The sequence below is a fragment of the Motacilla alba genome, chromosome 2 (genome assembly GCF_015832195.1).
Source record: "Motacilla alba alba isolate MOTALB_02 chromosome 2, Motacilla_alba_V1.0_pri, whole genome shotgun sequence".
Taxonomy (NCBI): Eukaryota; Metazoa; Chordata; class Aves; order Passeriformes; family Motacillidae; genus Motacilla; species Motacilla alba.
Window position 1 is genome coordinate 117,032,559 of NC_052017.1, and position 12,557 is coordinate 117,045,115.

Consider the following 12,557-nt stretch of genomic DNA (forward strand, 5'->3'; position numbering starts at 1 on the left):
TTATTTATTAGCAAGGAACTGACTTTTTTATTTTTAAGTAAGCCAGTATTAGCAGCTTCATTTCTAGTCAAAGGGACTGCAGTCTCCATGCAAAATAGGTTGAAGCATACAACAAGGTTTAAAAAAAGTGTTGTGGGAACTTGATGATGTACTGCATAAATACAGCATGTGCTAACATTTTAAATTTGTTTCAAGTTATTAGACAGGACTTCCTACTGCAAAATCCAATAGAAACCCTGCCAAAATATATTGTAGCAGGTACTGCAAAAAACAACAAAGTACCAAAATGTACTCCTGGATAGAAATACATCCAATTGAGAATCACATAAAATTCACTTCCTTCTGAAATAACAGCTCCATCCAGAAACTACTAATGAAGGCTGTATCATCACTAGTAAGTTCTCAAGCATTTCCCTTTGTAGCATTTATTGCCTGTAATACCCAACTGAAACCATGTAAGTTCTAATCACACACCAGCACCTTACTAGGTTTATTGGTCAAGCAGCCCTCAGGGAAAAAAGAATTATAAAAGGGTAGTCCACTTATGGTTACCTGGAAAAAAATCTGCAATTTTTTTGGGATGCTTACTATGAAGGTCAAAGACCAGGGACAAATACCACCAGTGCAGTGGACAAGGTCACTGTAAACTCAATGTAGACATTTGACACTGGTAGGAGAAGGTGAGAAACCTCACAGTGTTAAGAATGTATCAACGCCCTTTTTGTAAGCAAATGACTCCAGCCTTACAATATTGTCCATCCACATCTGCATTAGTATTAAATACTTCACCACACAATTTGTTACTTCAATTTCAAAGCACCTTAAGCCTTCTTAGCTCTTCATTTTAGTAAGCATCAGTAAAAGTTAGCATACTGAAGAATCTACCTCAGCAGTTTTCCTGGTAAACTCAATAGTAACCAGAGAAGGTCACTGTATTCCTGAAATGCTTTCACCACCAGCTGATGACAAGGTTTATCGAGCATTGGAGGTGTTGCCATTGCTAATCCTGACTCTTCTGCCAATCCACTTAAATCTCTACCCTTCAACACAGGTACAGAACTGCACCACAGAAAGAAAAGAAGCTGCCTTTTGGCAGCTCTTGAAACACAAGGCAGATCTTGAAACACTAAGTTCAGTATTGTAGTATTTGTTTCCTATCTCACAGTCAGTAGTTATTTAAATATCAACTCGGATTCTATTTTTTTTAACATATCATAATATTGTGTCTCACTCTGTAAACCACTTCATTTTTTATAATCAACATTTCTGAGTTCCCTATTTGTTTTAATATAAACTCTGCAAAAAAATAGGAAGTAAAACATCTTAAGCTTCAACGACCCTCTAAAATAACTCCTTGTTTCAGTCAATTTCTAAATAAAGAAGAAACTGGCTAAGACAACCTATTGAGCACAAAAGGCTTTTAAATAGATGTGTTTTCAATAAAGTTATTTTATACTTAACAACATTTTCTCAGTGTTTCAAAGTTCTCTATTTTTTTAATTCCGCAATATTCATCACAATATTTTTTGCCTACAGTGAAACGCAACTAGTTCATTTTTAACTTCCCAGCTAATTTTTTCCCCATTTAAACAGAAAGCACTCAAAGCAATTATGATTGTGGCACTCCCTCTGTCAGAAAAGCAAGAATAATGCCAATTTACTCAGCAACAGGTACTGAAAATTCTCTCCAGGTTTAGGAACCTACAATTTGGTGATTGTACATAAATCACCACTGTACAACTCAGGCACCTCAATGGATAGGTAACTACTTTCATTGCTTATCATAGTCCTAAGCCAGTCATTGTAAACCAGCCAAAGGCCATGATTTTAAAGAACTTGCAGGTACTCTTTATAAAAACACTGCATTAATAACTACTTACTTTGTTACCTCACTATTTGTCAGTTAGTTAACAAGAAATACTCAAAATGCCAACAAAATATAGCATTTCTATCAAAGAAAAGAAGCAAAAGAAACTGTTTAAAATGCAAGCAAGCACTGTTGTGTCAGAGAAAGTTTTGCATCCACTACAAGTGCTGCACAGAAACCAGTAACAAAAGTTCTGCTGTTTCATGGAGTGTGCAAATGGTTTGACGTAGCAGAGTAAAAGCTGCTCCACTGGACCAGTGTGTACTGAACTGGTACTCTGAAAAGTCCATGGAAGCACAGTACCTGGATTACAGCGAGACAGACATCAGGCAGTGTAAAGCTGCCCAACCAACAGTCCTGATAAAAGCACCAGACATCAAGTGGAACATTGTGAGGTAAAAGCAGTAGCTTGGAGAAAAGAGCAAAACGACACAGTATTTCTGATCGCAGTCAAAAACACTGTAATAGGAATTACACACATGACAGAATGAAAAAAACAGAAAACACAAAATCCAAAACTAGAGATTAACAAACACCTAAACTGATGAGTACAGAAACAGTACTGATCATTACATGATCTTCTATAGTGAGCTAAGTACTGCACATGTTGAGTAGCACAACTCACTAAGCAAGTCGCATGCAAGTAGAAATGATGACTGTGTAATGTCTCTGACTGCAGAGAGGTCCTGAGATAAACAAAAAATTTTAAAAAAATCCCACTAACATGAAAAGTACATCTTTTAAGGGCACAGAGGATACCCTTCCACTGGGCCATGCTTTTGTTTTTTGTGATCAACTCTACACACAAACAGTAAGCTTATCCTAAGCTGTACCTCTCAAAAAAAAAAAACCTTTAGAACAGTTATTTACATGACTGCTAATTTCTATTAACCCATGCAAATATAAACTCACCCTAGTATTTCAACAGTAAATTGCTAGTTACATTTGAATTGTTGATGATCCAGTCTTCCACTAGTTTTACAAATTACATCCATCTTTACAAGACTTTAATCATTATTTCCTTACCTTACAGCAGCCATAAAATTCTCCCGGAAAGCCTGTTACATTATGACTAAAGTCTAAGTTAACACCAATATTGCAACAGAAGGATTTCAACTAATGCTTTTTATGTTTTATTTGTCATCATTTGTCCCTGTGCCAGCACCTCTGTGTTGAGATCATAACTTTCTATATGGTTACTAACACTGAAATACACTAGAGGAAACAAAGACTGCTGAACCAAAGTTGTAACTTGTTTTTTGGTTTGTTAGTTTGCCACAAACAAAAAGAGCAGAACTTGTACTGAGAACACGCCTAACTAACTGAGGTAGCTCACTACATTAAACCCTCTCCCCTAGATATAACCTCCTCCAAATACCAGAAAGCCTTTGATAGAAGAAAGGAGCCTTCAGTTATTTAGAACAAATAACGTGGTATTTTTACAGAGGACATACTGATGTCTCCTACATTTTGCAATATTTCATTGCTTTGTTTTGGGGGGAAGGGGGCAGAGGATGCTTTTTCAAAAGTAACTTCAAGAAACAATTTATTTCCAAAACTTGCACCATTTAGAAAATATACATTAAAAACGTTCTTTAAAGAAACTCAGGGTATCTAGGGAAGAGGGGGATATTAAGCTATTTTGCCTAACAATGCTGAACAGAACAGCCTGCAGGCATTTTCCTGCTGTGACCTTCTTTTATTAACAAATACACTGCTCCAGCAATAAATACACTGGAGCCCCACAGCTCAGAGATGCACCAGCAACCAAGGGTGTCATTTTGTTGGGAAAAATAACCGGAAAGGAAAGGCCAGGAAAGTTAACACTGAACAGACAGATGCGTGTATTATTCCTCCTTCAGGTGATAAAGTACAATTTGGAAATAGTAACTAAAACCAAACTTTTTGGAACCTACTGCTCACATGAAAATCCAAGGCCTAGGATAATCATATTTTTGTCCAAAAACACAACTTCTCAGTGCAGAATCACAAGTACTGTAGAGTTCAAAAATAATCACATAACAGAATCATGCCTCCCATTACCCAATCTCAACAGTTTCTCAACTTTGACATGTTAAAAAAACCCCACATGCCTAGGATTACAAAAACAGCATTACTAAGTGATTCAGGCAGAGAAAAATAAAGTCTCTACAGTCTATAAAAAGCTGTTTCCTTCTCCTTTGCAGATCAGATTTTAAGTATTCCACTTAATAACAAATGCATTAAATGTAAGAAATTTACAGTTTTTTAACTGTAATTTCTCACAAAATATTATCTTGAAGCTATATTCCCTTTAATCATCAGATATCCCTTTAAATACATAGTTTGCCTACTTCCTACTTAATATACGGCCTTTGCCCTGTCTTTCTCCAACCATTCATCCTCTCACAAAGAAGAAAAAATAGAAAATGCCACACAACAAAAAATTATAAAACTGTTATGATGCAACATCCCTACTATTTTAATTTCAGCAAATACTATCTGAAATACTTGGCTTTTGCCTTTTTTCTTTGTCAGATATCATAAATTTAAACTTTGCTGGTTTCAATGAATAATTAAATTTTCAAAAAGTGCAGGTAATTAAGACTACCAAAAATTAAAATTGAGTAAGAAGTCAGCAATTATAGACTGCATGTATTTTACCAGATCTGCAAGGGACTCTAATTAAACATGTATTAATTGCCCTAATCTTCTTAGGCAAGTAATAAATTGGAAGAGCTGATTAATGCACTGGATTTAGTTCAGCTTGTTAAATCTGACAACCTGGCAAAGGAAGACTATCTTGAAAAGCTCTTTTAGCTAAGTAATTGGAATTTTACTCTCAGTAATTTGCCATTCCATAATAAGAGCTATTTAGTACATTGACTCTTCGTCAGTGATTTTTTTTTTTAATACATACTAGTTATACTGAAACAGTACCATTATGCTGCTCATAAAGATTATGAAAAATTATGAACTTTGACCTTTATTGTCCATCAAAAGACACTTTCACTCTGAACACAAATTAGTGTATTTCCTTGCAGGCAATAAATCCTAATTAATTTTAATTCTAGAAGCTGCTAATAACATTTTAGAAAGTCCATATGGACACATTAAGTCCTCTACACAATTCATAAAGCCAGCAACTAAACCAGTTTTCAATATTAAATTACTGCTGATGACTGCTGGAATACAGTGAAATACCAGTATTCAAAGAGCTTCAATCTCTTCTCTCTTTTTTTTACCTATTTATGCAAACACTTCTGCATGTACACATGACAAGGGAGTGTAACATTTTTGTAATAGCAACCACAAAAAAATTAAAAAACAGAAGTTTGGAAACCTCCAGGTAGAGATTTTAAAGGTCCACTATCTCTCCAACACAATTGCTTATTCCTAGCTTATAACATGGAAAAATGCCTCAAGTTTTCCTCAAAAATAAGCAGATGTAGGTGAACAAAAGAAAAAAAAATCTCACTTGCTAAGGAAAAAAGCAGCAAGTAAAGTAGAGGGAATCAGAAATTTTTGTATTGAAAAATATTTTGAATTATTCCATGAAAGCTAAAGCAGCTCTTCATATGTCCTAGAAAATGTGAAAGTATATAAAGTCTTCCACATGAAGAAGTTTAGAAAGTCATGTGTTCCAAATCAAGTTCAGTCAGAAAACAAATCCTAAACATAAAAATATCTAGCTGCCATCAAATTTTCATTCTGTACTCCTCAGCACTGACATTCTATACTTCTGCTGTAGAACCTGTAGCTTCCAGGATCTACATTTAAAATTTGTTACTCTTCTGTTAGCAAAATCTAGTGTTCATATGCCTTGAAAATCAGTCACAGTGGACCTGAAACCTATTCTTTGTTCCTTAAGTATAGTATCAACTAAGGAGTCAGCCAGACATCAGTTTTGAGCAGCAACATGATTTTCACAACTAAGCTTTAACACTTAGAATAAGCAAAACAGCAAAAAGTTGATCAGATAATACCAGAGGACTGATAAGCCATGGAAGGAGACATGAAGGTACCTCAAAGAACTGTCAAACTCAGATGTCTCAAATATTTCCTACTCATTGGTCATGATGCAGTGCAATTTACCACTTATCACTGAGATCCCTAGCACAGGAGAAATTCTTTACTGTGAGGGTGGTGAGGCACTGGCACAGGCTGCCCAGAGAATCTGTGGATGCCCCATCCCTAGAAGTGTTCAAAGCCAGGCCGGATGGAGCTCTGAGCAACCTGTCTGAGGGGAAGGTGTCCCTGCCCAAGGCAGGGGGTTGGAACTACATGATCTTTAAGGTCCCTTCTGACCCAGGCCACTCGATGACTATGATTGGATAAACAGGTGGCACTCAATTTCAACTCTCATCCTCAGTAGTCTTCATGAAAGAAATAGTACTTTGCCATCCTGATACCGAGTTTAATTAAGGCATAGCCTTTTTTCCATTGGTTGTGTATTACTTGCAATGGAAGGGTTAGGGCTTGTGCCTGAGGCTCCCATGTACTACTACAAGATGCCAGCAGTAGAAAACCAATTCCAACTACTTCCCAGTTGATGGCATTGACCATTTAAACATCTGTTAGACTTGTTAGCTGCACTTAGGCTATGAGAAAAAAATCCATATCTGAACTTGAGGTTTCTGACACAGAAACCTTCAAGGCTTATAAAAAGACACATGATGAGAAAAGCCCCCAGATTTCAAGATCTGCATAACTGAAAGCAAAAGAGAACTGGAATGCTAAAACACCTCCACTTCCTAGCACAGCGTCAGTTCAGCACTGCTGAACATAAACTTAAGTTTGAAATATGACAATTATTCAGTTTGTGATTTGCCCGCGCTCCATTTCATTGCTTCAGAAGACATACCACAGCTTTATCAGTGGCAGAACACAGTTTGTCATAAATCAGCACTGAACAGGGAAAGCCACTGAATATTATTGAGTTAAGTGAGAAAACGGACAGTGAGAGTTGAAAAATCCTTGGTGAAAAGGAACTACTCAGATGACAGGATGTGCGTCATCTGTCAGGAGCAAAAAGCCAGTGACTACAACTTCTGGTCCAAAAGATGCTGGGTTCTGTCTCACTTGAAAGAGAGAAACAAAAACAGCAAAAGCAGAATTCTGACAGAAGTTCCTATCTTTTCTGTATAATTTGTTTGCATTTTTGTACCACATTACCAAAAAAATTTAAATCCCAAATTTGATTCTGAAAATAATAAAAAATATTTTAGATAGAGCAGTGAGTTAAATACACAGATTCTGGAAAGTACATGGGAACAGAGAGCATGAAGTAATTTAGACCAAAGCATCCATTAATGTCCAGTTTCAGTTCAACAGACTACATCATCTTCTGATAAAGTGGAATCAGTTAAAAGCTAGAACCCGCATTTTGTAAAGCAAATCAAAGACAGTTTTCTGCCCTACAGACTTTCTAACAAAAAAACCCAAAACCTAATTGTGATAAAAAAGTCTACATTTATCTTCTCAGTGCTTTTCTACCATCTTTCCCCATATTTATGCAGGCAGTACAAAACTCAACTTCAGCATTTCCTGTCAACATTAAAACCTAAAAATCCTGACAAGCACATGACAAAGTCTTGTGGTTGAAGATGCTATGTATTTAAATTTTCATGATATCACACTTTCCAAATGTTACAAGCATACAAATCAAATGTATGTTCTTACTGTTGCCAAAGAGCTTTCTAGAAAAAAAAAAGAAACACCTACAAGACTTCCAGTTTTCACTGACTTATCTCTCATTTTCTACACATATCTGAACTTCATTCTTTTGGCCCTCAAAACTGAAACCTAGAAAAAAATGTTGTTGAAGAGATTTCCATAAAATTCTTTAATGTTTCCTAAGTAATATTTGCAAGCTACACAGACTGATAATGAACTACCATCCCCCTCTCAACTTTTACAGAATGTCTCTGCACTCTAAACAGACATGTAATCCACACTAAAACTAACTTCTTTTGAAACACATGCTTCTGTTACTACCTAAATGTTTCAGGTCTTACTGTAAAAGTAGCAAAGACTTCTGTATATTTCATTTAGTTATGCTTGTCCTTAGAAAAGGTGAATACCTTAAGACTTAATTCCATTTTTCTCTCCATACATCATATGAGAACACCTATCATTTCAAAAGTTACAATTATTACAATATTAAAAAAAATTGACACATCTCTTCTAAATTTTAGTAACTTTGTTCATTTTTTTTAAGACACATGTTTTAAATCCTTTTGTTTTGCGTAACTGGTGAATCACAAGATGATACTCAGGCATAATGCTGAATTCCATACCAATACCTAATGTCTTTAGCTTTAGCACAATTAATGAAGTACATAAGGGTGAACTGTAGTAATATTTCCTAGATCACACAGAACTTGAGTACAAACCATAATTTCCTTCAGGTTCACACATATAAGGAGTTTCAGACAGAGGGAAATACAACAATAATCCTGTAATATCCAACAATAATCCCAAATCCTGGGCAGCATCAAAAGCAGTGTGGCCAGCAGGTTGAAGGAGGTGATTCTCCCCCTCTACTCTGCTTTTGTGGGACCCCACCCGAACTGCTGAGCACAGTTCCAGTGTCCTCAACATAAGGACACAGAAATGTTGGAGCAAGTCCAGAGGAGAGACACAAAGTTGATAAGAGGACTGAAGCACCTCCCTTACAAAGCCAGGCTGAGGAAGTTGTGGGTGTGGGTAGAAACCTCATTGTAACCTTTTTTTTTGACAGGGCCTACTGGGAAGCCAGAGAGGGACTCTTCATCAGGAACTGTAGCAATAGGACACGGTACAATAGGTACAAATTGAATACAGATATTAGGGAGAGGTACAATAGGTACAAATTGAATACAGATATTAGGGAGATGATATTTACAGTGAGGGTGGTTAGGCACTGGAGCAGGTTGCCCAGGGAGGTTGTGCGTGCCCCAACCCTGGCAGTGTTCAAATCCAGGTTGGATAAGGCCTTGAGCAACTTGGTCTAGTGGGTAGGGACTAGTGATCCTTAAGGTCCATTTCAGCCCCTTAACATTCTATGATAATAGGACACCGCCAAAACTGGCGGGGCTGTGGGATGAAGAACTGGCCAGGTCCAGCCTTGTTTTTTCTAAAGGCACACATACATCTACAGCACAAGTGACAGAGGTTCAACTAACATATCAAAATATTCAAAACTTTTCTAACTAAATATTTAACATACAATTCCACTTGTGTTTTACCCTATTCTAAATATTGTTTTAAACATTCATCTGAGACATCTCAATGTAGCAATGTGACTTGTCTCTATCCCCATGGAACAGCTCCTCACAGCTCCAAAGTCCACAGCTCCAACAGAGCACTACCAAACTGTGTAAAATAATCACCTTCAGATAGTTTGATGGCAAGTCAATTTCTGCTATGACAGACTAATCTTTGAAGGAGGCTGCTGGGGTTTCTTTTGAATAGTGATTTACCTTAGTTAATCACATAAATTTCTGTTGATTAGGTGCATCATCTCCAGTGTGCATGTACACAGAGATCTTCCAGTACTCAAGACTTAGCAGTTAGAAATCTTGAGAAAATCCAACAACCACAAATTTTAAGAGACATAACGCATCTGACAGCTCATTCGAAGACACCAGTGACCACTATAAACCTCCTTAATTCTACTCCACCTGCAGGATGTTCTCTCAACACAGAACTGCAGATACTTCCAAAAAGACATTGAAACAAATTCCCTAACCAAACATGGGGTTCAAAGAATAAATGTGACAGATGCTAAGAAATTTCTTTAACTGCACAACTGCAAGGCAACCTTTCACAATGTTGAGAAGGATTATAAGAGAACTTGAAGGAAAGGGACAAAATTAATTATCTTGTAACAAGGCAAATAAAATTTGTTATTTGGCAAATGACCTGCAAATTAATATTTCTTGTAGGCTAGGATCTGACTATTTCAAAATACTGTAAAATGAAAATCTTTAATTGCTTGCAGCCACATAATTTCAAGAAGGCAATATTAGAAACTTGCATACAACTTCAGTCCAAGTTGCACCTTGTACCACAATTACATCTTTACACTGTTTGGATCCAACATTCCATTGCAAACTTACTTTTGTATTACATTCTGTAAGCTGAGCATCATACCCAATTCACTTTTCATCTTTTCTCTGTTGACACGGCACTCGGCCAAATAGCGGAGAGCCTACAAGAAAGAGGAGCACAGCAGATCAGCAATACATCCAGAACATCACCAGTCACTTCTGTTAGTGCACACCTGCAAAACACTCACAGAGGCAAGTCTAGTAGGAAGAGAAAGAATTATCACCTACTACGAACATAAAAAATTATTTTATTTTTATAAATACACAGAAAGCACAGAGTATCTAATCTAGGAGAAAAGGCTGAGAGACTGGGTTTGCTAATACCAGCTGAGAGCCTAAGGGACAATTTAACAGCTGTCTACAGCTATGCTAGAAGCTTTTACAAAGATGGTCGAGCCCGACTTTCCTCTACAGCAGCAGACAAGGGGGAACAGCCACAAACTGTAGCTTGGGAAGTTCAAATAAGGTGTAATAAAAAGCTTTTTTCCTCTGAAGGTAGTACAACACTGGAACAGATGACCTAGTGGAACTGCAGAATGAACGAGACAAAGCTACAACTGACCTGATTGAGTGCTGGTGACAGTCCCAATTCAAACAGGAAACTGAAGTGAATGACTTCCAGAGGTCCCTTCCAATAAACATTTATGTGACCTGAGATCTAAAGTAATTTTTATACATGATGCTTCCAGTATAATTTCCATCAATTCTGTGGGCACCCCCACCAGTACTAGAAACAGAAACCTCATCACTACCAAGTTCCTACTGTCCACAAAAAGAGGTCTAACACATGTATAAGCTTTTGAAGACTAATTGCAATTTCATCATTCCATGCAGGAATAAGAATACCACCGGCAGCAAACTTTTTAGCTAATTGTGACCTAAACTGGGAAATTGCACTTATTTGTTGCTCAAGGTTTTGTTTACTTGACTTTCAAGGTAGATTCTTTGCACAATTTTACACAGTTGACCCCAGTTGGTAACTGCATATTCATACGATCCTCCTAACATAACACTCTTCCAATTAAAATGTCAGTCCTTTTCATGAGACATCTCTCTATTGTTTGTGCTGAGAAAGTTTTCTTAGAAGGAGCCTCCAAAGGTGTTTTACTGATGTAGGTACAAGAACTGCACTTGAAAAATCCTGCAATACACAAATACAGTGATTCATAACATGGAGTTTGTGACACAAGGTTTAGAAGCACACCAACTCTTTATATATAGCCATGTAGCAGCTACACTGCACAGTAACTGCTTTAAAAATAACATGCCCCTTAATCCCTTCAGAAATAGAGGACTAATCATCAGGGCTTGTTTTTTCCAAGACATCTTCTGCACATATCAGGTAAAATTCACAAGACTGTTTTATTGCCTCTCAAGAAACTGACTGCTGTCTGGCACGGTAAGAACCTGAGATGTGATTTTTGTTATTTCCTGATGCGGACCAGTATCAATAGTTGCAGCTGACAAATGTTGTTTATCCATTTATTATCTTACTTCTCAACTATGGGGAAATACCTAAAAGGATATCTCTCAAATAACTTGTATGCTATGAAATGTATCCTTGCCAGTGTAACAAGTTTCTTATTTTTATTCCAGCAATTTAATAAGGGTGCAACTCAGCTGGACAAAGAAAAACCTATTCTCTTAACAGCTTTTTTGAGTCACAGCTCAAATGAGGCCGAGGTCGTGAGACCAACTTAATTGACCCAACTTTTCAACACTAGGAAGTCCCCATCCCTCCTGCCTCCCAGAGGAGATACAAAGGTATCCCTTCAAAAAAGTGAGATAATTTACACTTATTAAATTCAGTATACTGAAAGCATAGGGAAAGTTATTGATATGAACTTTGGCTCAGCTTCTGTTTAGCTAAACACTTACCTGTGTTAGCTTTAAGGCTCATATAGGTGAGTTCATCAAGTAAGTTCAACATAATGACTAGGACTACCTGCATACTTTAACACAAAACACACTGCGGCCAGTCTTGATAAAAAGACATCTTTGATGGTTTTTATGTGAAATTTTGAAGTAGTTCCTTAACTTCAGGGCCCTGTTTCATAAAATTTTAGTCCAAATTTCAGAAGGGGAAAAAATAGTAGTATTGCCTGCGTTACTTCTGATTTTTTTTTTTTAATTTATATCATTCAAAAATTCTAACATTTGAAGTATATCATAAAGAATTTCTGAAATCAAGACTAGCAAAAACCAGAAATAGAAATATATAGAACATACATATAAATTCTTCATCAGATAGAAAAAGCCACCCTCCCTGATAAGTTCTACAACACATCAGAAAAGTTAAATATGGAACTATTATGATTCATACAGATTATTACAATTTCAAGTACAGGAATTTCTGAGCAGTACAAAAAGAAATTTAAAGTCAGTGCTGCACATCCCTTTATTAAGTACACATTTAATGGAAGATCATTACTTTTAACTATTCCCATTCAAATGGAAGCACTTTTCGACCAACAGGATAACTACAAAAACAAAAAGACTTTTCAGAATGGAAAAATACAAAACATGAAGGCTAAAAAGTTGTGGGCAAAGATATTTAAACCTTCAGAACCTAAGCAGTTCAAGAACTCATTAACACAAGGAGTCTGAGTAGCAGACTA

General features: G+C 36.6%; 1 protein-coding gene across 2 annotated transcripts in view; it reads right to left on the minus strand.

The window, feature by feature from the left end:
- The window catches only part of ARMC1 (armadillo repeat containing 1), a 34,157-nt gene that overhangs the window by 17,009 nt on the left and 4,591 nt on the right, over nucleotides 1-12,557 (minus strand). For both annotated transcript variants that reach the window (XM_038128222.1, XM_038128223.1), the window contains exon 3: nucleotides 9,949-10,040. In XM_038128222.1, coding sequence (XP_037984150.1) covers nucleotides 9,949-10,040 — 92 coding nt within the window. The remainder of the gene's footprint in view (nucleotides 1-9,948; nucleotides 10,041-12,557) is intronic.